Source organism: Podarcis gaigeae, assembly GCF_964106915.1.
Source record: "Podarcis gaigeae genome assembly, chromosome: 6".
In the NCBI taxonomy this organism is placed as follows: domain Eukaryota; kingdom Metazoa; phylum Chordata; class Lepidosauria; order Squamata; family Lacertidae; genus Podarcis; species Podarcis gaigeae.
Window position 1 is genome coordinate 34,539,539 of NC_139682.1, and position 25,313 is coordinate 34,564,851.

Consider the following 25,313-nt stretch of genomic DNA (forward strand, 5'->3'; position numbering starts at 1 on the left):
TTAAGATTGCCGGAAGAAATATCAACAACCTCAGATATGCAGATGACACAACCTTGATGGCAGAAAGTGAGGAGGAATTAAAGAACCTTTTAATGAGGGTGAAAGAGGAGAGCGCAAAATATGGCCTGAAGCTCAACATCAAAAAAACGAAGATCATGGCCACTGGTCCCATCACCTCCTGGCAAATAGAAGGGGAAGAAATGGAGGTAGTGAGAGATTTTACTTTCTTGGGCTCAATGATCACTGCAGATGGTGACAGCAGCCACGAAATTAAAAGACGCCTGCTTCTTGGGAGAAGGGCAATGACAGGCCTAGACAGCATCTTGAGAAGTAGAGACATCACCTTGCCAACAAAGGTTCGTATAGTTAAAGCTATGGTTTTCCCAGTAGTGATGTATGGAAGTGAGAGCTGGACCATAAAGAAGGCTGATCGCCGAAGAATTGATGCTTTTGAATTATGGTGCTGGAGGAGACTCTTGAGAGTCCCATGGACTGCAAGAAGATCAAACCTCTCCATACTGAAGGAAATCAACCCTGAGTGCTCACTGGAAGGACAGATTGTGAAGCTGAGGCTCCAGTACTTTGGCCACCTCATGAGAAGAGAAGACTCCCTGGAGAAGACCCTGATGTTGGGAAAGATGGAGGGCACAAGGAGAAGGGGACGGCAGAGGACGAGATGGTTGGATAGTGTTTTCGAGGTTACCAGCATGAGTTTGAGCAAACTGCGGGAGGCAGTGGAGGACAGAGGTGCCTGGCGTTCTCTGGTCCATGGGGTCACGAAGAGTCGGACACGACTAAACGACTAAACAACAACAACATTTACATGACTAATTGTAATAAGAATATAGATGCTTTCTGGGGACACACATTGAGGGGATGGGGAGAGGGAAAACTCCTTGGTTGACACTAATATTAATGTGCATATGTATAATTTTTTCCTCTGGCATTAGATCTCAGAGCCATAGACTTCTGGCAGAGGAAAACATTTCCCCCTTCCCAGTAACTTTTTTGCAGAGCAAAATACGGGGAGGATCAGGCTGCTCTTTCAAGTCATCCAAGTTCTACTGAAGCTGTATTTGATAACTGAGAACATTGGGAACCCTTCCAGGGCTTAGCTCTCCATGCAGCAGAAAGTGGTGCCTGTGCTATGCCGAGAATGCAATTAGCCAAGTCTCTTGGGGAACCTCCACTGTTTATCTTATGCAGTCTTATTCATTATTAAGTGAGGCAACAAAAAGACATCCTCTCACTGAGGTGGCCCCAGGCTGTGGTGCAGATGAAGGGGCTTGTATTCAAATAGGGGCATTTATATGGGTCTAACGGAAGAAAGCAACAGCTGGTGCAAGTCTTCAGCCACAAAAGTACCCATCAACTTCCATCTTCTGATTTCTAGCTAGTCACGGAAATACTTAGAAAACAGCTGGCACCCTGGGTGTTTAACTGAACAATGGGAAGACATGTTCTTCTCCAGTTTTTGAACTAAAAGGACTGGTGCAAAGCGTATTCTGACATTTCTCTATCGAGCTTCTGCTAATGGTAAATTGTTCATAAGACTGGATTATGCCAAGACTGTGCTCTGAGCCAGAACTGAAAAACAAGCCCTCTCCAAGCTGGCTTGTAACACATGGATTGTGTTACTTATCCTGCCAGATCTCAGATCAAAACCAAGCAATCCAACTAGATCTATTGTCACTTCTTTATGGTAATAAAGAAATTTGGCTTTTATGTTCATTAAGATGACAATTTAAGTTCATGTCATGTCTTCTATCGCTTTCTTCAATACTCAGTGCTAATATTTTAATTATAGCTAGTTCCTAAATGAAACCTGTGATCAAATGGAGCAGTCCTGGTAGGGAATACTTGCATTGAAAAGAAAAGCATATTTCAAGGGTTATTTTCATAACAGCTCTAATGAAGAACAGATGTGAGCTGCCTAGAGAGTCTGATACAGGCTCAGCTATCTAATAAGGATAGATTTGGAGTGGTTCCTTTTTAAATTGCTGTTCTGAGGAGGATGGAGCACTTTTCAGTGCACAAGGAAGCTGTTTAAAAGAATAAGACCCAGGCACCTTGCAAACAGATGTAAGATCATCCATATTTATAGTTCGAGACATAAGTAAATTAAGGAAAAATATCTTCCTCATACAGCAGATCATTATACTCCTAAAAGTGCTTCTTTACTACCATTACCATATGGCTATGTGTGAACAGATAGCTCAGAGTCCTTCGGGAGAATCTGCCTAGAGCCATAAATTGATTAACCCTGGGTGTAGAGGGTTTGTAAGGGTCGCACTGTGCATTGGCTTCTAGTTAATGAATCAATTTCTAAAATGGGTATATTACCATTCATTGGGTAATCAGCCTCCCCAGGGTGGTTTATAAATATCCCAAAACAAATAAAACTTAGGTGTGGTAAGATTCATGCTGGTTGACTGAGTCTCCTGCAGAAGGAAGGTTGGTAATTAATTAAAAGCCACATTTACCAGGAACCAAGCATCAGGGGTAAGTCAGAAAATAGCTGTGGTATTGCATTCAGCTGACAAGAGAAGGTTGTGATTTTTAGACAGTTATGGTTAGAATAAAGGTAAAGGTAAAGGGACCCCGACCATTAGGTCCGGTCGTGACTGACTCTGGGGTTGCGGCGCTCATCTCACTTTATTGGCCGAGGGAGCTGGCATACAGTTTCTGGGTCATGTGGCCAGCATGACTAGCCACTTCTGGTGAACCAGAGCAGTGCATGGAAATGCCGTTTACCTTCCTGCCAGAGCGGTACCTATTTATCTACTTGCACTTTGACGTGCTTTCAAACTGCTAGGTGGGCAGGAGCTGGAACCGAGCAACGGGAGCTCACCCCGTCACGGGGATTCGAACCGCCGACCTTCTGATTGGCAAGTCCTAGGCTCTGTGGTTTAACCCACAGCGCCACCCACGTCTCCTATGGTTAGAATACCTTTCGAAATAAATAAAGAAGATGGAAAATTCTGAGCAAATGGCTGGTGTGGTAGTTTTATCTATTTGCAGAGAGCTTTTGTTTAAAAAAGAAAACTCCATGGGGGAATATTCCTCCATGTCTTGTTTTAAAGAAGTGGTGTTCCCCACCTGCCGTCTGAATTTACCTATGGATGGAGTGGGAATTCAATTCCATCCACAATTCCATTTGTGCTTCATTCTGTGGCATGTGTGGCCAGACCTCAGAACGGGCCCAAGATATTTTGGCTTATCCAGTGGAAATGCAAAATGGTGCCTCCTGAGAGGAAAAGTATCATAACTTAAATAACTGACATTTGCCTACCCTTAATGATGCCAAAAAAATTCCGTTTGAAACAACTGCTTTGCATTGTCCAGTAGTGGGATTGGCCCAGAGAACTGGCTTTTGCCAGCTAATATGGCTGTATTTCCTTGTATTATTGCCCCAATCCATTTCCTTGATGTTGCTGCATGCCAGGTAACTTCAGATTGCATAGGAATTTAGGAAGCATGTGCACAGAGGAACCTGACCTACACTTTGGATCTAACTTAGAATCGTTTACACTGTCTTGATTGAACTTGGGACCTGGGACCTGCAAACCATGTGCTCTCCTGGGAGGAAGCCAGCCACTTCCAACAGTATATTTGCTTTTTTGCATAGAGGAATGGTTTTTTTTCCAGATTTCACCAACATTTTCTAACACAGAAAAATCCACTTTACTTCAGCTTTAAAAACTGCATCATCATCATCACTACTTTTTAGAAAATAAAAAACACTATTGGATGTCAAAGTGCTAATCTTTCAATGACAACCTTCCCCTCATTATTTCTTCTCCAAGAGGTACTTCAGCAATTAAATAATAATAATAACAAATTATGTATGGAGGCATCTTGTTTCCAGCATCTATTTGACATGTTGATTTTGTTGTTTCCAAGTTCAGAATTCTATCACTAAAATTTCCATCCTACCCTTTCTTATAAGATCAAGGTGGATTACAAGAGACAGCTAAGATATAGAGACCTAAACTCTACTTACCCCCTTTGTTTCAGTTATGTTAGCGTAAGCACAATGGCTGTGTGTTTTCCAAAGATTCCCTAACAGTGTTATACTCTTTGTACCTGACAGAGCTGTACAGAACTGTATTAATATTTGCTTTTGCAATATTACAAGCCTTCCCTGTTTCAGAGCAGTACAAAGGCATCTGCTTACAGGCTGTATCAAGTGACATGTTTTCTAGGATTAAGAAGTTTCAGGTGCTATTTTTAATCAGCTATGGCCAAGTGAATGCTATGATGCCTTAGAAGCTGAAGAGTGTAGTGGTGGCTACTGAAATCAGCTTTCTAGGAATCTTGGTTTTTTTTCTAATGTCAGGTGGCAGACAGGTGGGCGTGGGCATCTAAAAATGGCTGCACTGATCTAATTGGTCTGGTCTAACTTGCCTCATGTGTCAGATGTTTCCTTCCCCTGATATGGACCCAACTCGGGGGGGGGGGGGGAGAGCATAATCCTTGACATGACCCTGAAATTGTTCCAGCCATCTGGAAGAAGCGTGGAATGCATTTACACCCAATGCCTGAGCCGAAGTTCCACCTGTATCTGTAATCAATCAAGCTATGGCCATTTTTAATCCAGATGGTTGTTTGCCGGAATCCATCTTACCACCCCTTATTTAACCATGGCCTGGGGGAGGGCAGCACTGGGACTGGGACCACAATAAGTAGAGTTGGGATCTTTTCCTTTCCCAGCCACCCAACCAAACAACTAGCCAACTACTTCTGCCAAAAAAACTCCCAATGCAGTCAGCAGCAGACATGAATCCTTTCCAGGGCACCAGCTCACATTATCAGACCCTGACTGGGAATGAATAGTCAATAGGTCTGTGAGGAAGCATCCATTCCCAATAGGCTGCCCCACTGGCACCAGACATTTTGAAAACCTAATCATTAGTGCTGTCTGTCCTGTAGTCAGATCTCTTAACATTTTAAGAATTGCCAGAAGTTGTTGATCAGAGGAGAAACGATGTTGGTGTGTGATTTGGGTGGCCATTTCAGTTGAGCTTCCCAAAATTATAATGCTTATATCAAACAAGACCATCACAAGAACTGTAATGAAATAGTTTTAGGAAATCACAACATTCCAACAGAAACAGAAGGGTTTGGGGTGTGTGGATAGTTAAGAATGTCTACTCTGGAGAAATGTTTCACTGAGGAATCTTGTTACACTTTCTTTTCATGAGCAGAGCATATGAAAGGGAACAGACGCTATTTCTGAATGTACCTGTCCTTGTTCTTTCAGGTGTCTCACAGACTTTTCTTTTCTTTTCTCCCTTACTTCCCTCCTTCCCTGCTTTCCCACCCATTCTTCCCCATCTCTTCTCCGATCCTTTCTGCCCCGTTTGTCACTGTTGCCTTTTCCCAACCTCTAGAGCTCTCCATCAGCCTCCTTGCAGTGATAGTTATTGTATGTGGACTGGCCCTGGTGGCAGTTTTTCTCTTTCTCTTTTGGAAGCTGTGCTGGGTGCCCTGGAGGAACAAGGCCATTTCGACTAACACCCCCGCTTCCCAGAACTCAGCGGAACACGACAAAGAGAACATGGCTGACAAGCTAAAGGACACAGGGACTCTGGGCTTCTTGGAGGCAGCTGTGAAAATCAGTCACACGTCACCGGATATTCCCGCAGAAGTCCAGATGTCCATGAAGGATCACCTTATGAGACGCACACGGATGCAGAGGCAGACAACAGAGCCTGCATCGTCCACCAGGTGAGTGCAGAGCATCCCTTGAATTGCCATCTGTTGAATCAGACAATATGGGTCATTTTACAGAGGTGCTGAAGATGAGAAAACTCTCCATGAGGAGAAGGGAGCGCTGATGAAGGTCACCGCATGCCACACCCAGTTTTCTCTTGCTATTACTTGTCCATTCAATCCAGTTCCCACAGCCTCAAACCAGAGGCGTATCCCCTGCAATGAAGTGAAGAGCTTCCTCATTGCTCGCTGTATATGCTCAAAAGAAAGTTTATGTTTTTTGTTTGGTTGTTAAGTTCTCTCCCCCCCCCCATCCCTTTTTTGTTTCCATCAAGGAGTATATATTGATCAAGGTGTTCTAGAGTAATTAGATTTGTTTGAGTAATTGTCATGTCATGGCTTAGAGGACACAATGGTGTGCAAACAGGAGACAAACATCTGGGGCACCACCCAGATACAACCCAGAGGCAGAATACCTCTGAATACCACATGCAGAGAGTTATGAATGATAGAATGCTATTGCACTCATATCTTTCTTCCCATAAGTAACATCTCTGCCCATCCCTGAATTTCTTCCTTTTTGTTGCCATTTGCAAAATTGGCGCACTTGAGGAGAAGCAGAAATATTTTGGGAGGTAGGACAACATTCCTTCAGGCCCTTGGACTGGGGACTAGTGAATAGGAAGATTTGAAATGCAGTCAGAATCCTCCTCATAACCAGGAACCCTATTACATGGGGTTAAACTTGATTACATGAAGATTTGTGGGGCAGGGCTTGCATGTGCACCCTGACCCCTCCTCTCTTTAAGCCCACCCACATCTGAAGATGGCTCCTGTTTATGTTTGATGCAATGGGCCACCACTCCTCAAGATGTCGGCAGCAATTCTCTTCTTTCTAAATATGTTCTTGACACTTGTACATCATTGAGCAATTGCACTAAAGGGATATTACGCTAAACCTTTGGCTGGCATACACCTCCTGGAGCTGCAGGATACTCCCCCGACTACATGCTGGTCTCTGCCGAAGGTTGAGTTGAAAGTGAACCAGCTGACATATTTCCCCAGTCTCCCTGTGGGCCCTTGATCTTAGCCAAAAGATTCAAACCCTGTTACGGTGACTTGACCTCATTGTGTCAAGCTGTCAATATGCTTGTGGCCACTTTAATTTTGTTAGGACTCAGGGAGGCAGGGAGACATATCAGTGACATGGCGCACTGTCAGATAGAATTACAGCCTTTTCCTCTCTTTCTTGCTTATGTGGCTCAAAGCAGGAATAATTAGATAAATGGAATTGACATATCACTCACTGCACTGGCTTCGAGGGAGCTGCATCTCAGTGTTCAAGATCAGCCGCTGCCTTAGGGCCACTGTAGCCTCAGATGGAAGGCTGACCGTGCATGAGGATCCATGACAAAGGAAGGCAGGGTCTGCAAGGATCTGGAGGTGGAAGACGGCCTGCTAACCCATGGGCCACTGACCTGAATGTCTTCTACTACAGGCAGTCTTTTCAGCTAAGATGCGGGTGACTTTATCCATGTTTGATCAGAACAAGGTCTACCATGCCATAGAGGGCAGGAGTTGCTCAATTTTGCTCAATTCCTTTGCTTTCAGGCACAGGAACATAAGAGCCTTCTAGATTCAGAGCAAGTCCTAGTCCTATAGTCCTATCTAGTCCTATAGTAGCGTGATGGTGCATTTTATTTACTTATTTATAACATTTATACACTGCTAGATTGCAAAAACCTTCAAAGTGGGTTACAAAAGATAAAGCAGTAAAATCAAGAAAATTCACAACTATACAAAAGTGTAGGAACTCATTGTGGCAGCCCCCATTGCTAAAGGAGTAAAAAATGCAAGTAGCTCTTTTGATCCACTGAAACACACACACACACACACACACACACGGAGCAGCAGCAGCAGCACATAGCATATTGTCCGATTTATTAGGACCAGCATGTTAGAAATACTTAACATATGTTCCAAATGCCTGAATATCTCACTGTGGGGACCCTGTTACCCACCATCCCAAAATGTACCGTCCCAAAGGTATATCTTTGGCATAATAGGATATGGATATACGTATCTGGGAGTAAGCTCCATTGAACTTACTGGTGCTTATGACTGCATAGATTTGTAAACACACTGAGCTTTCACAAGATTTTCAGTCAGCTGAAATGCAACATTTAAGCTTTTAATTAGTTCAAGCAATCTTGTGAAGAAGTGTTACTATTAAACTGCTGGCATGAAGTAGGAATGCCTTCAAAAAAAGAGGAAAGAAGTACCCATCCTCTGCTTATTTTTCTCTCTCTTTGACTGGGATAGCTCAGCATGAGATTCTTAATCTCAGGATCATGAGTTCGAGACCCATGTTGAGCAAAAGATCCTTGCATTGCAGGGGGTTGGACTAGGTGACCCTCATGGTCCCTTCCAACTCTAAAGTTCTATGATTCTGTTTCTAATGTGTCACAAACAAATTTAGTTTCTCCTGATCATACCATCTCAGTTGATCCCATTCCTCCTGCTCTATAAAAGGTCCCAGAACTGTGATCCCCTGCCTTCTCCTTCCATAAGACCACTGCTAGTCCAGCATTTAGCTTCTGGGAAGCCTATAAAGAAGTGTAAAGGCAACAGTCCTTTTCTTCTGCCAGTCTTCTAACAAATGGGCTTTGGAGATACATTGCCTCTGAATACGAAAGTTCTATTTTGCCATCATGATAGAACAATCTGATCTCATGGTTGTAAATGGCATAGTTAATTATGTATTGTATGAAACAAATGTTTCATTTGTCTGTGAAACTATGGCCGACCAATGCTACTGGATAATGCCCAGTTTATAACATTATGAGAGAAAGAGAAAAATCGGTCCATTTACTCTTTCCTGGCCATTCATAATTTTTAAATGTCTCTCTTGTTCCCCTCCCCTTAGAAATATTTATTCTGAAGAAGAAAGCCACAAACACTTCTGCCAAATCCAAAATCCACATTAGGCAATATCAGTATTGGCCAACTAAAATGTTACAAATATCTGAATCACTACAGCAAGGCCCCAGAGGATATAGATGCATCTCTCAGGAGATGGGTCTTTCCAAGTAACTGTGTTCTGATTGCCTTGGTATGATGCCCTCCTGCCAGAAGACCTTTACTTGCTGTCATAAGAGCTGGAGATCTCTACAGTGTCTTCTGCTTTTCTCAGCCTCTCCAGGTCAACCACCTTAGCCCCAAGAGAACACGTTTGCTTCCTGGGTGCTCATTGCACTTAAACTAATTGTGTGCCTTAGCTGTGTTAATGAGTGTTTTAATGAAGTGTTTCCCCACTGAATATGAACCATTAACTACACAATGACAAATGGGTAGCCATTTTCACTCACTGCAACGGAGTTCTGATAGTAAGAATATATGCAATGTAAATTGAGTACCTTGCATATCCTCCAGCCTGCTGAGTACAGTGGTATTATAGTGGCTAGAGTGTGTGAGGACTGACTTTTGGGGAACTTCGGCTCAAATCCTTGCTCAGCTTTAAAGCTCACCGGATGTCCTTGGTCAAGCTGCTGCCTCTCAGCTGGGTCATGAGAAGGCTGTTTTACCCCTGGACTACAACCATCTGCTTCTTCTCTTCTTCCTTCTGTGTTGAGTGTTAGATCGTAAGCTCCTTGAGGCAGGGAGCTTTCCTCTTGCACTGATGGTGAGATAGCGGTAGGACGGCAATGATCATGATGATGCTCTGATCTCCTTGGGCCAAGAGAGAGATAAATGCAACAACAAACAAATTGCAACCTGCTACAAAAGTATCTGGTACAACTTGCCAAAGAAAGCAGGGTGGCTTTAATGAAGATGGGCATTACTCCCAGCCCAAGTAGCCATGAGACAGATATGGTCCGGTAGTCATACAAAGACCCCAAAATATCTTTATGAGAAGTATAAGGATGTCACTGAGCTCAGGCTGGCCCATGCCCTGTTCTCAGTTTCTGCTCATGCATAGCCATGGAGGCTGCAAATCATGTCTAAAACTGTCCTGTCATAAAAGTTGTGAGAGAGACTGAGCAATCGAGTTGATGTTTTGTGCCATTGGCAGATGTATGCCTGCCACTCTTTGTTTCAAACCTCCTTAGTCATTCGTATCCATTAAGCTCACTCACAGAAGACATTATGAAGGAGGGAAAGAAGATAAGCGTAATTTGGGCAAACTCAATTAGAAAAGTTCAGCTGGAACATATGAATTATAGAAAAGAAGTCCTGCTGTTACGAGAACTATGCAGAGGTGTGATCAAAATACATCCTCCCTCAATCAGATAGCTATATCTTGGGAAAGCAAAATAAGTATGTGGTTGACTTTGTGTCATTGCCTTTTCTTTTCTTTCTTCTCTGATATGGGGGATATAAAAGCACTCCCCTTCCCGCAGCTGAGAAGGGTTCTTGGTCTAGGGATGGGAGAGAATTTTTGCTCCATTCACATATAAAGGCGTACCTATCTAATTTGGACTTTTCAAAACAACGTGTGAACTAAAAGCCCAGCCATCCTTCAAAATTGGCACTTCTCTAAATTCTGCAATGCAGTTCTCCAACCAAGGAATGGGTACAAAAAAAATAATGGATGTGTCATGGTAAACTGTGCATAAAAATGCATATATTAGTGGAAGCAACATACAAAACTGCATGATATTTAGGGGAATTGCTTTGCAAAAATGTGTTCAGTTGTTGTTGAAAATTGAAGTGGAAATGTGAAGAACTGAATTTGAAATTGGAAAAATGAGGGAAACTTAAATTGAATTGAGTCTTAGTGTGTGCAAACCTTGTGTGCCCCCCCTCTCTCTTTTCTTGTCTTTCTATTTTCCTTTCCTTTCCCTTTTCTACTTATTTCAATGTAAACGTATCAGCAACAGGAAAAAGCAATCCAGTAGACAGGAAGCTTTCAGCAATAGCAGGGATTCTTTGGTAACTTTCTAAGGGCTCATAGCACAAAAAATGTAGCTTACAAGAGGCCCCCAAACTCCTATTGACCCATAGTCCTTAAACGCAGTATTTCCCCAAGGCAGTAATGCTTTATGGTTTTGGAATATGTGGCAATCCCAGCTGGCAGCATATAACTCTGGATCACTGGTCAGCAGTTCCTTTCTCCTCTCCTGTAAGTCATAAACAGCAAGCCGTGGGGCTTATTAAACAGACCTCAGAACTCTCAGGGGTGCTGCTATTCCTTTCTGGCTAGTATAACCAGCCCCTTGTAGCTGTGTTTCCTATTCCCACAAACTATAATTACATTCTTTTATGCTGTCTCCAAGGCCAAAGATACCACTTGTTCCAAATATTTTGCTTCTGAACGGCTCCTTGCGTTCTGTTTGGTATGGATCTTAATTCCTAGAACTGGAAGACCATAACATTGTTTTTTTCAAAGTTTTTCACAGATCAGCATGAGATGCACTTCTTTATTTCCCTTTGCATGATAGCTATCGAGAAACCAGTTTCCCTTGCGCTTACACAGTTCATTTATGACAAAGCCTTCAGAAGCTCTACAAGGGTCAGCACTATAGTTGTAGAGTAATTATATAATGGTTGAGTTGGAAGAGACCACAAGGGTTATCTACTCCAACCCCCTGCAATGTGGGGACTCTGAAGTTAGGAGTCTCGTGTTTCACCCGCTTAGTCAGGGGTGCCTACTGCCTGTAACATCACTGTTGTGAAAACTTCCTACTCCCTCTCAACTGGCTGCTTTAAAAAATACTGTGTGAAAGTTGTGATACGCTTTTCCCCCTCAGAAAGCTACAATTCCCAATCACACCCTCTTCCCAGGGAACTCTGGGCAGTGGCGTAGCGTAGGTTGTCAGCACCCGGGGCAAGGCAAGTAACCCCTAACCCGTGGATTTGCGCCCCCAAACCCTAACCCCCAGATGTTGCGCCCGGTGCGGCCAGCCCCCCCTGCACCCCCCACACTACGCCACTGACTCTGGGAATTATACCTTTACAAGGGGAATGGGGGTCTCCTAATAACTCTTGGCACCCTTAACAAACTACAGTTCCCTGGATTCTTTGCATGAAATCATGGCCATGACTGTTTAAAGTGGTATGATGGAACTTTATAGTGTAGTTGGGCACAGGAGAGTACTATATTTCCTACGCTCTCCCTGCCTGTCCCCATTTTGCATCCTATCTCTTAAGTGGGGCCAGATACCCAGGACAATTTTCTCCCAACATGTAACACACTAGCCTTTTCTTATCTCTTGCAGGCACATTTCCTTCAAGAGGCACCTGCCCAGGCAGATGCATGTTTCCAGTGTGGACTATGGTACAGAACTACCACTTGCGGCGGAGCAGCCAACTTGCATCGGCCGGATCAAGCCAGAGCTGTACAAGCAGAAATCTGTGGACTCTGAGGACCCTAAAAAAGAGGCAGAAAAAAACTGTGGGAAAATAAATTTCGCTTTGAAATATGACTATGAGAACGAGACCCTGATTGTGCGGATTCTCAAGGCCTTTGACTTGCCTGCCAAGGACCTCTGTGGCAGTTCCGACCCCTACGTCAAGATCTACCTCTTGCCTGACAGGAAGTGCAAGTTCCAAACCCGTGTGCACAGGAAAACGCTCAACCCCACCTTTGACGAGAGCTTTCAGTTTCCTGTGCCCTATGAGGAGCTGACCAATAGGAAGCTTCATCTTAGCGTCTTTGACTTTGACAGGTTTTCTCGGCATGACATGATTGGTGAGGTGATCTTGGAGAACCTCTTTGAGGCTTCGGATCTTTCTCGGGAGACCTCCATCTGGAAGGATATTCAGTATGCTACAACGGTGAGTAGGCGGCTTTTGCCATTAGTGTGGAGAGACAATAGCACACCAATGCTTGGGTGGGTTTGCCGTAGCTCCGTAGGCCAAGCTGCACTTTAAAATGAGAGCTTTGGCACAGAAATACCACCAAGTGTTCTTTTGAAGGTGTGAATGATACAGTGTCAGTTTCAGGTATTAAATGGTCCTTGGGCCCTCATGGGTCCCTTCTTCTCCTGGCTTCTCCTTCCTTCTGCCCCCTCACTTACCTTGTTCTTTGGAATGCTGTTCCTCGCTGTGTTCATTGTGCATGCATTCACAGAGAAGAAGTCGAGCAGGAAGGGAAGGAGCAGAAGAGCCAGGAGGACCTAGAAGTGGACAATGGGTTTCATGCAGCAAAGTCCTGATGGTTGATAGCCATCAGTAGCTGTGCACAGTTTAAACAGAGCTAACATCCATTCAACAGTTTAAGCAGAGCTAACATCCATTCAAACATCCAGTCATTCATCTAGGTTATGGGTGATTACATTAAAAATAGTAATATTGTGAAGGTACCACAGTTCACACCAACAGAGATTCATTTTGCAAAATCTTGGTCTGATTTACATGACAATACTCCCACTTCCTTTATAGGTCTTTCTAGGCCAATGTTGATAATCCTGGGTGAGATGTACTTACACCCAGGTTTTGTCAAATTGTGGCAAGGAAGGAAGATGATGGCATAGGGCTGGGCCAAGACATTTTGCTACTCAAGGCAAAGGAAAATATGGTGCCCAACTCCCCCCACAACGCCACATACAGATGCTGGTAGATTCCTTTCACACCGGCGATGGCACAGCTTTCCCCACCACACCTGAGGGCAATAGGCTGTGTTAGAGTGTGTGGGGCAGGTTGTGTAGCTGGAGATAGCTCCATCTCATGCAATCTAATGGTAGGGCTGGCCATATCAGGGTAGATTTATGTCTGTTTCAGGGAATCAAAACATGAGAACTTCCTTGTTGTTCAAAAAATAGGCAAGGTCAAGGGCAGGCCTCTCCATGAGCCACAGTTTGGAAGTAGTGCACTGGCTCCTGGTTGTAGGATCTGTTCTGTGCTTTAAATTCTGACAGCTTTGGCGGTAAAAGGTGGGGGACTGCTCACAATACATCACCATTGCAATTTGCATAGTCTATAAATTGTTTTTAAGTGTCTTTCTTTGTCCTTGGGATATTGCACTTTAATTATACGGGAGGGGCTGGAAATACAGGGAAAGTTGTACGTGGAAGAGAATATTGCCGCAAGGACAGGGGTCCACCCTCAGACTTTCACTGACTTGCATTTTAAGCAAAACTGCCAACTCATATTCAGTATTACAACCCGTGAAATCTAGACATTTGCTTTATTTTAAAAAATGCTGAAGCTGCCAAACTATATTATTACATGCCATATTTTGAGCTTTTCATTACTATTTGAATTCTCAGTTGTTAATAAGGGTTAGTGAGTGGCAATTGAAACAGACAAATCTTAACAGAGAATGTTCCTCCCATACATTTTAAGTCTGATTTGCTGAATCAGTTATTCAAGTTTCTTTGTCTCTCCTTTTAACCATCTCCCCCCCACTCCCTCATAACAGTGCATTACTCTATATCCACATTCTGCACTGAGACCAGATAGGGTCCAAAATTAATGATCTCCATCAGACCATGGATGCATCATTCCCATTCTAACGCCATACCAGGCCAGAGCTCCTTGTTGAGAAGGAGTCTATACCCATATGCTCCCATGTCTCTCTGCCAGTTGAATAAGATGGAAGAAAAGATAACCAGAACAGATGGTAGTTTCTAGGTATTTCAGGGCAGTACTAAGCATATCCATGATTAAAGCCTGAGGACTGATTTTGCCGGGGGGGCAAATGTGGCCACCCAGACCTCTCTGTTTGGTCCGAAGGATCTCCCATGTTTTCCTTGAGTGCTTTTTTCCTGGCTGGAATGTGTCCCTGAACTATGATAATTCCTCTTGTTTGCCTGGATACAGCACAGGCAGAGGAGCACAGGTGGGAATAGAAACCCCTGGTGTTTGTGTGACTGAAATTCAGCCTACTGTACAAAAGGTAAGAGGCACGTATGTTCCTCTGCCTACTTTTGCCTCTGGTCCCACCCACCACTGGAATGATTGCCCTGGGAGGTTGCTAAGGAGATACTTTGATCCCCCTACCACTGTTATAGAGGTAGGTCATTCAACACCTCAACAGGGAGGGTGAAAGTCTGTGTCCTTGTAAAATGGGATGAAAAATTATGACAAGTACTTGGGTACAGCCAGCTTGCTGAAGCCAGCAAGTTGAAGGTGGTGCCAAAACATTGTCCTTTCATTGTTCCAACTCTTGCAGATTTAATATTTAGATAAGGCGTCTTGAACACCCAGACAAAGGTGATAGGATAGAGCTTTTGGGGAGACTTCTTCTGCATGGAAATACCTTTGGCAAGCCAAGAGCTCCTGCCGATTACCAAGAGGGACTTGGCAAAGCTTTTCCTCCTGGCAACTTGTTTTGAAAACCAGAAGCGTGAACAAAAAAGATCTTGTAGTTCTGTGCAGGTTTCAGGAACCTCCCAAAATGGTGTCCCAAGTTAGAGGAACAGGGAAGGCCAGGGGAGGCCAACAACAGCAAAAGGAAAATACTGAGGACAGCAATGATGGCAAGTCCCAGCCCCCTGGCACTTCCAGCTGCTGGTGCAGGTCTTATTGCACTTATTTTGAAGGAGCAGCTACTGTCAGTTAAAATTAATGTCAAATCAAAGGATGTGTCCAGGGTCATCTCTAGTTTAGCTCTCGTATTGGCCAGCAATAGCTTTGCATCGATAGAAGGTAGCTGATTTAGAGACCTATATGGACTGGTTGAGCTGAAAGGTTTGTTTGAGGAACTCTAGTGCATTGGCTCAGACTAGCATGGCTACTGTGCTCTGGTCTTGGGACAATCAAATGTTCTCCTGTTCCTTTCATGTTTCCTACCTTTCTATTACTCCAAGGAATTACTCTCTGCTCCAAAATTATGTTCCTACTGTGAAATAGATTGCTTTCCAGACCTTAATACAGCTGTTTGATTTCCCCATGCCCTCACCTAGAATTTTCTATCTAATCTGTCCAAGATACTGCCCTAGAAGGAAGTTGATCAGCTTGCTTTATATAGCCCAACTTTGAGAATCATCTCTATAGATTTTCCTTTTTTTCCTTTTTAATAGATCTTTCCAATCAAATCTTCTTCAGAAGAGTTTGAACAAATTTGCTTTAAATGAGAAGTTACAGAATCCGACAAATTGATTTTTCCTCTCGGAAGTGCCGAACCTGGGGAATTGAGCATGGGACTGGAGCGTTAAGGCTGCTAGCTATCTGGGGAAAGTTTTAATATTTTGGGCAGGAGGAAATGATGATGGTGCAGTGGGGTATATGGCCTGGTACTGAGCATGTAATTAGTCCCAGAAGTGCCATTGCCTGAAGGCCTTTCTTGCATCCTTGCCCTCTAAGCCCTCGGTGCTGTACTTACCCCAGAAGCAGCACTGTTGTTGCTATGCTTCAGGAGCGCAGTCTCATTATTCCCATGCAAAGCTCCCCATTTATCATTCTAATAGCGTAACTGTCTCACAGGTTTGCAAACACTTCTGCAATGTTGTTGTGATTGCCAACAGCTCAGGAAAACAGTAAGATCCTTACCAGATGCTCCTAATTTGTTTCAAGCAGTAGCCCTCCTAATCGGCGTCATAAATATGCATTAAGGCTTAGCCAGACCTCACCCAAGGATGCTAATGCTTGGCCCTAATGAAGTTCTTAATCACGCCTCCTTGGAATGCTGCAGACAAGAAAGTCAAACCTAGTTTTTCTTCCAAAATCTACATTAGGGCAATGCCTTGATTAGACCAGCCAAAATGTCCCCAAATAGGGTGTGAACATTTGAGTCCTGCAGGACTTTTCATTGGATTAGCTGAGGTGGTAAACAAAATCGGGCCGGGGGGGGGGGGAGTTGGAGCCATGGAGTCTGCCCATACTCAGGAGAAGGAATGTGGGAAGAATTAGCAGGCACTGAAATATGGGTCTGTTGGGTTTCGGGTGGCATTTAGTATGGCAGGGAAGGTACTGTCGCATGTAACACAGTCTCAAAGTGGTGAGAGACTACAGTGGTTCCAAATGTTTTTCCTAGGGTTTTCCTAGGGTTTGGTTTCCTTGAAATGAAAGTCAACGGAGACTGTGGGGTCTTTAACATATAAGGTTTTATTTACACATATACACAACCTGAGCAAAAGATGGAGGGGTTCACAGCATTAACATTCCACAGGTCTTGCTTCCTCATGAGGCTTTCAAGGAAGCCCCCAAACCACAGCTCTTGGGACCAGCACAGAGCAAGACATGCCTCTGTGTCACCAGCTTCCAGCATCAACCAAAGCTCTCACACACAAAAGATAGAGTTGGGGTCAATTTCCAAGAGGGAGAAAGCATTTGCAGATGACTTGGTATTAACATTACAGGAACCAGTCTCCAGTACTAAAAGAGTGTTAGAATTAATTTCTGACTTTGGTCGGGTGGCGGGGTTTAAGTTAAATAAGCAAAAAACCAAGGTTTTAGCAAAAAAATTGACAGTTACAGAAACAGATGAGTTCTCTAAAGAAACGGAGTTGAATGTGGTTAAAAAAAGTAAAATACCTAGGGGTGTACCTGACCTCCAAAAATTTGAATTTGTTTAAAGATAACTACGAGAAATGTTGGTCAGAAATCAAAAGAGATTTGGAAACATGGTCAAGATTGAAACTTTCCTTGTTAGGCCGAATAGCTGCTGTAAAGATGAATGTATTGCCGAAAATGTTATTTTTGTTTCAGGCCCTACAGATCGTGGACAAGGTGGAATGTTTTGGAAAGTGGCAGAAGGATATTTCTAAGTTTGTTTGGCAGGGCAAAAAGCCCCGAATAAAGTTTAAAATATTAACTGATGCGAAAGAAAGAGGGGGATTTGCCCTGCCAGACTTGAGGTTATATTATGAATCTGCAGCCTTCTGCTGGTTGAAAGATTGGATTTTATTGGAGAACACTGACGTCCTAGATCTGGAAGGGTTTGACAATGCGTTTGGGTGGCATGCATATTTGTGGTATGACAAGGTTAAAGTGCACAAATTGTTTAAAAATCATATTGTCAGAAGAGCAATTCTGATGGTCTGGACAAAATATAAAGACTTATTGGAGAGTAAGACTCCGAGGTGGCTCTCACCGGTGGAGGCCAAGGCACGTAAGAGACTTAACATGGAGGCCCATTGGCCTAAATACTGGGAAATAATTGAAAAAATTGGAGATAATTGGAGGTTTCTGAGCTTGGAAAAACTGAAAACTAAGGTGCGAGACTGGCTGCACTATGCGCAAATTCAGGAGGTCTTTAAAATAGATTCCAGGTGGAAAAATCGAAACTAGAGACTGAATTGTTAGAGCCAAAAAGTAAACTACTTTCGAGAATGTATAACTTGCTGCTTAAGTGGAATACACAGGATGAGACAGTCAAATCCGCCATGATAAAATGGGCGCAGGACGTGGGGCACAACATTATGTTTGTAGACTGGGAAAGGTTATGGAACACCGGTTTGAAATTTACGGCATGCACTGCCTTGAAGGAAAATATTATGAAAATGGTATACCGGTGGTACATGACCCCAGTCAAGCTAGCTAAGATATACCATCTGTCTGACAATAAATGTTGGAAATGTGGGAGGCGGAAGGGACATTCTTTCATCTCTGGTGGACCTGCCCGAAAGTGAAGGCCTTCTGGGAAATGATCCATAATGAACTAAAAAAGGTACTGAGATTTACCTTACCTAAGAAACCAGAGGCCTTCCTTCTGGGCATGGTAGACCAGAGAGTGCTTAAGAAGGACAGAACCTTTTTCATGTACGCTACCACAGCAGCAAGGATCCTGATTGCAAAATATTGGAAGACACAAGATTTACCCACGCTGGAGGAATGGCAATCACAGTTGATGGACTATATGGAATTGGCTGAAATGACTGGCAGAATCCGAGACTTGGGAGAAGAAACAATTGAGGAGGACTGGAAAAAGTTTAAGGACTATTTGAAAAAACACTATAAGCTGTATGAATGTTAAAAAAATGCACCTTTCAGGAAACTCTAGCTTCAGCAAATGTAAGTTAATGAAATGAAAATTAAGACACAAGAATTTAGAGGTAAAATAATGAAATAACTTTATTGTGTTTAATACAAAGCATACAAGAATTGGGTTATAGTAAAATTGAAATCAGGGAACATGATAAAATGGAAGATACAATAAGTTTTGAAATAAGTTAACAAATTGCTGATGTTTTATATGACAGAGAACGCAGGGTTTGGAGGATGTGGGGAAGTCCTTTAGATTGGATGGAAAAAGAACATGGAAATTTGTTATTCTTCTATTCTATTTTCTTATAACTATCCTTTATTCTTTTTTCTGTATTTCTTAAAATTAATAAAAATATTATATATATAAAAAAAACAATTTCCAAGAGGGACCACCAATTGTGATGTGCCTGCTCAACCTCTCTCCTCTGCTGAGAAACAGGTTCTTTTTTTTGGGGGGGGGGAGGGTTGCATTGTTTCAAAAGCTTCAAAACCTGTTTGAGCTAAGGTGACAGAGGATCAAAATAATTACGTATATACACCATGGGAAATCAAATGTCTCTCAAGCAGCTTTGAGTTCTCTTAGAAGCTATTGACTATTAGGCAATTTCTTCATACTTGGCATGGGGCTCCCCATAGGCTGTTTCAACTCCTTGATTACTGTAGTGTGTATGCAGATTAAAGTGTGCTCACATCATGTATATGGATTACGTAATGACATGGGCTGCTGGGTTAATTGAAAAAACAGGAAAACTGAAATGCTTCTGTAAAAAGAAAGAACTAGCCGCTCATGGTACTTGTGGCCTTGAATGAGGATCCTCCAAGTGAAACCATAGCACAACACAACACAAGGAATCTCTGTCATGCTCTGGAAATTTTAGAGATAATTTTTTTTAAGTATTCCACATAGTTTTATCTGCTTCAGACATGTACAGTGAAGCGACTGGTGCTTTTACACTGCACAAAACCTCACCTCTCAATTGGCTGCATGGAGTTATGTTGCACAAAAGCTGCTGGCATCCATCTGTCTTGGGAAACAATGGAGGAGTGCACCTTTGTGGGTGAAGTCAAACTGTTGGAAGGTTGCAGAGCCTGCTGTGGAAACGGATGTAGGAGAGATATTTTTCGTTGCAGCTGGGGCAGACGACGGCATGCAGTTGTTCTGCTGCAGATGCACCATGGTGTTTCTTCTCTCTGTGCTCCTCCCAGTGGTCATTCCTTCTCTGGTCACTGCTATGGATGCATGACCTGACTGTCCCCAGGCACTGGCAGGATTGATGTTGGCAGCCTTCATGTTGCATTTGCAGACATCTTTGTAACACAGAGTTGGTCTGCCAACTGGCCTGGTGCTGGAAGACAGCTCCCCATAGAGCACGTCTTTGGGAATCCTGCCATCTTCCATTCTGTGGACATGGCCAAGCCAGTGTAGACGTCACTGAGACAGGAGAGCAAACATGCTGGAACTTTTGGCATGGGAGAACACATCTTTGTTTGGAATTCTGTCCTACCATTTGATACCCAGAATCCTCATCATGTGGAAGGCATTGAGGCGTCACTCCTGATGGTTGTGAAGTTGCCCACAACTCACTTCCATAAAGCAGCATGCTCAACACACAAGCCTGGTAGACCTTCATCTTGGCATTGGACGTTAGCATCACACTCTTCCAAATACTCTACCACTGAACTGCAGTTCTTTCTAAATGTTTATGCTAAGGTATACATTTTTTGCACATTTTACACATTGTGCATGTTTTACTCTCAGAAGTGCATCATAAAATCTGCAGAAATATGAAAACTGAAGGGTTACTGCATCTTGATCCACGTCTTAGTCTGGGAAATGCAAACGTGGTCGGTTTACCTGCAGAGGCAGACTGGACAAAATCCCTGAGCATCCTTAGTCTTTGTTCCATGGCAAAGAAACAACCTGAAAGACTGCCAGATTTCACACCTGAAAATTTTTTTCAGAAGCAAAACCTTCCACTCGTCCAGGACAAGAAAAGAAAAGATAAAATAAATGAGAAAAAAGAATGAATGCCTGTTATTAATTTAGCACCTAATGAAGCAGAACAAAGAAGTATAAATAAACCTTTTTATTGTTGGTCCTCTATCTGGCTGGTGATGAACATTTACATTTTAGGCTGTTTTCTCTGTCACAGTATAATACTGCTGCTATTGGATAACCAGCTGCTGTGCTCAAGCTTTCTCTTTTGAAATAAGTAGTTATGCCTTGACATACTATCATAAGTCCATAGGGATAGGCATATTTGCCAGTTTGGGGTTCTCATTTTTCCAGTCTCCAGTGCTCCACATCAGGTTATGATTTTTTTTAAGTTCTTGTGAAAAATTCATCAGCGTTTTAAGGTAACTTTCTTCTAATATGCACATTTTTGTTTACATATTTGCCCAGCATATATGGTTCTGCAGGCAGTTTTCACTAATATACTGCATTTTTGGTATATTATTATATATTGACATGTGCAGAATTTACGCAGTGCCGGGGTGAAGAACCCTTTTTAGCCTGAGGGTTGTGTTCCCATTTGGGCAACCTCCCAATGGCCATTATCCAGTGGTTCGCACGACCTGAGGCAAAAGAGGATGGAGCAACAAAGTGTAAATTTTACCTCTGTATAGTAGGCTTGTTTCTTATAAACACTCCTCGCAATCCTTCATCCAGACAAGCAGGAGGCATTATCAGAGTTCAAAGACCCATTCCAGCCACACATACCCTCCAACTTTCCTCAGAAAATAGGGATATTCAGCAAAAGCACTTGGTGTGAGAAGCGGGAACAGTGAGGGGGTGTCTTGGAAAGAGTTCTGAGGGTCAGGTAGAGAGGCTGAATTTGGTCTCTGTGCCTGAAGTTCCCCACCTCTGCCCTAGCATATGCATTAGTACACATTACTTGCTTGGAGAGCTGCACTGCAAAATTTGGAGAACTGTGAATTAGCATAATGGTTCTGTTTGATTTGCACATTGTTTTGGGGAGTGTGAATTAGGTAGGTTCACTTTTAAATGCAGACTGAACTGAATTTCTTCCCCATCCCTAATAAGTTCTCACAGATTTTGTCAAACAGGGCCTTCCCTGAAGCCTGCCCAGCATGGTGGCCAATTTAATAAGACACATTTTCATGTTCCTTCATAGTCAACCGCGCTGTGACATGGTGAGTCACTTAGATAACTTGGGATTAATTGATGGTGGTATGAATACTGTGTAAAAAAGAGTAAATTGCAGCAGAGGGCCTCTTCCCTGCCCTCAGCATGGGAAGCTGCACAAAATATATTACACAACTTGCTTAAGAACTAATTCAATTGCCAATCAGATTCTGGTGGGTTTTGATTCCCAGCAGTTTTTTCTCCCACACGTTGGGCTTAAATTTTGAGAACGGACAGCTGCCCTTTAGTTGCAAGACTGGCAATATGTTTCCTATTTCTGCAGGCAAGAGAGTTTTATCCGCATGTATTTATGATCATCTTCAGTTCTAGATATCGTGGGGTCATCTACCCCCCTTTTTTTAGTGAGGCGCCAAATGGTTCACTTCATCTCCAATCTCAAAGGCAAAGGCAAAAAAGGGCTGTGGCTCTGCTAGACATGGCAACAAAAATTTTGTCCATCTAGATTTTCATTGATTTGTTGTCCATATTTCCAGAAGGGATTGTATGTGAACAGAATCCAAAATAGCCAAAACAGGTCACGTCCATGTGATCTGTTATATAGAATCATAGAATTGTAAAGTTGGAAGGGACCCCAAGAGACATCCCTGGGTGGGCTCAAGCCACCAGCCTTCTGAATGTTTTTGAGCATTCATCCTGATTTGTTTGCAGAAAGTTTGTAGGGAGTTTAGACAACATTGACTTTTAGTGGACATTTATTATGATTGGCTTATGGAGAAGTTCTGTGACATTGTTTCTGGGATATACCGTATTTTTTGCTCTATAAGACGCACCGGACCACAAGACGCACCTAGTTTTTGGAGGAGGAAAACAAGAAAAAATATATTCTGAATCTCAGAAGCCAGAAAAGCAAGAGGGATCACTGTGCAGTGAAAGCAGCAATCCCTCTTGCTGTTCTGGCTTCTGGGATAGCTGCGCAGCCTGCATTCGCTCCATAAGACACACACACATTTCCCCTTACTTTTTAGGAGGGAAAAAGTGAGTCGTATAGAGCAAAAAATGCGGTAAATAAATTTAATAGGAATACCCTGCATTTCCCTGTCACTTTCCTTATTGCAAGAAGTTCAGTTCTGGAGGGAAGAGGATTCATTGCCCAAGAGCACTAATCAATGTAACCTTGCCAGTATGTGATTGAATCCTATAAGAACTGAATAAGAGTCTGCTGGATCTGACCTTTGGCCCTTCTAAATCCAGCATCCTGTTCTCACATTGACCAACCAGATGTGTGTGAGAAACCCACAAACAGGAAAAGCTTCAGAGTAAAGAGAATTGTTTCAGCTTTTTGTAACCATCTGTGAACACCAGGATACATATGTTAATAAATGAGAATTGCTACTTGGCTAGTAATTTAAACAGGCATATTTTGGGCTGATTAGGGAAGGAGATGTTGAAAAAGCAGGAGTGGGCTTTTTTTGTGGGAGAAAAAGAACGTGTTTAAAAACATTCCACTGGTACGTATGGAGACTGCAGCTATTCAATGGTGAGGGAAAGACACTCTGTTCATGCTCAGAGGTACTTTCTCCATATTATAGGACTTAGCATTGAAAACAGACTTTTCGGCAGAAACCTTGCATTAATTATATAATGGGGATGAAGAGACAAAGAGACCTTCATGCCCACAACAAGGCTGCAAGGGTGAATTATAAGAAACAAACAATAATTAGTTTTGTTCTTTAAATGAAGATGGATGAAAAATGAAGAGACACTTACCGGTATATGGAGGGGAACACATTTTTGTGTTACCTGTGTGGAGGATGAAATTGCTCAGGGATGAGACAGCAACACTTTCTATATGCTCAGAGGCACGTATCTGATTGTGCCTCCCCTCCAAAGTAATATGTTAAGGCACTACCAGTACTGAAAGCAGAATTCAGTTTGGATATTCAGCAGCTACTTCTGATCTGCAAATTCTGGCAGACATTCCTAAACTTGTCATTGCTTTTGTTTAATGTGCTTATGAGTCATGCTTGTGAGAATATGTGATGCTCATTTATGTAATCTCTGCATACTTTCCATTTTAACTTTTCTGTAAAACATTCAGTATTGAACATTCTAATATCATATTGAAGCTGGCAGAAATCAAAGCATTTTTAGTCTCACAACGTAAGGAAAACACTCCTGCATAACAGGAGCAGTGCAAGCATGAAGCAAATCACACATGTTCATTTCGGGCCTTGCATGCAAATGACAAATTGATCACATCTGAAGGAATGGCAACACAAATGGAATTGGCTGGGATTCAGAGATGCAGATGAATGTTCTACAGAAATCCACAGCTTGAGGCTGGGAAAACAGAATTTTATCTCTGCATTTTTGACAAGCCTAGTAAAAAGAGGAATGTGGTTTGTGGACCATACACCCAAGGAAGAGTTATTGGGGGCTGTAAAAACTAAGAGGATTACTCTGACAACTCTTACCCTGGCAGCTCATAGTCAAGGTATATTCTATTGCCAACTTTTATGTTTTCCAAAAGATTCTGGTATCTAGCTTTAGTTAATCTTACTAGTAGCAAGTGAACATCCAGGCATCTTTACGGTCTCTCTTTAGTGTGTTAATGACTTGTTTCTTTACAAAGTAGCATCACTTTCTGTTGTTCAGTGGTGTGTTTATTACGATCTTGACTTTTCTAGGGAGCAGCTGCCTTCATAGAAGCAAATATTTAAATGGGGAATAAGATTTCTGCAGTGCCAGGCAATGCCAGGCAAACAGAGCCGCTCATATTTTTATTTTATTTTTTATCTACCAGAGCAAAAATGAAAGTTGGGCATTATTAGTCAAAGAGATGGAACACCATATCCATCTTGCTTAAATCATCCTGTCATTGCAGCTCTCTACAGAACTTTAAAGCATCAGTGCCATAGGTTTCCTCTTCTGTGGGTTCCTATTATCGTTTATCACTCGCAAAAGAATTTATCATCCTGATGAGTGGTGGTAGGTGAAGAGAGAACAGGTGTACTGATGGGACCCACAAAGATGTGAAATAATCTCTGCATGCAAATATACACTGTATTCTCCTGCATGAGCTCTGTCCGTGTGAACCAAGCCCATCCACCCAGTCATGGGAGGTAGAAAACAAGTTTTGCCCTCTCCCAAATGTTACCTCTGGGACGCGGGTGGCGCTGTGTGTTAAACCACAGAGCCTAGGACTTGCCAATCAGAAGGTTGGCGGTTCGAATCCCCGCGACGGGGTGAGCTCCCATTGCTCGGTCCCTGCTCCTGCCAACCTAGCAGTTTGAAAGCACGTCAAAGTGCAAGTAGAGAAATAGGTACCACTCTGGCGGGAAGGTAAATGGCGTTTCCGTGCACTGCTCTGGTTCGCCAGAAGCGGCTTAGTCATGCTGGCCACATGACCCGGAAGTTTCTGCCGGATCCCCTGGCACCTCCTTCTCAAACTGGGAAGCTTCTGCCCAGCTTGAGGAGAGGGAGGAGTGATGACATCAATATGTCATGCACATGGCATCACCCCCTCCCCCAATCGCCCTCACAAGCTAGCACCCCAGGCCCTAACTGTTCCCCTATGAAAAATTTCACCTCACGCCACTGCTTGCCTCTCATTTCTTGG

The 25,313-nt window shown here is 43.0% G+C and overlaps 1 protein-coding gene across 4 annotated transcripts in view; it reads left to right on the forward strand.

The window, feature by feature from the left end:
* SYT6 (synaptotagmin 6) overlaps window positions 1–25,313 on the forward strand; it is a 139,039-nt gene that overhangs the window by 57,004 nt on the left and 56,722 nt on the right. For 3 of the 4 annotated variants that reach the window (XM_083746038.1, XM_083746037.1, XM_083746039.1), the window contains exons 2-3: window positions 5,394–5,730; window positions 11,934–12,492. In XM_083746038.1, coding sequence (XP_083602164.1) covers window positions 5,394–5,730; window positions 11,934–12,492 — 896 coding nt within the window. The remainder of the gene's footprint in view (window positions 1–5,393; window positions 5,731–11,933; window positions 12,493–25,313) is intronic. The other variant, XM_083746040.1, reaches the window with a different exon arrangement.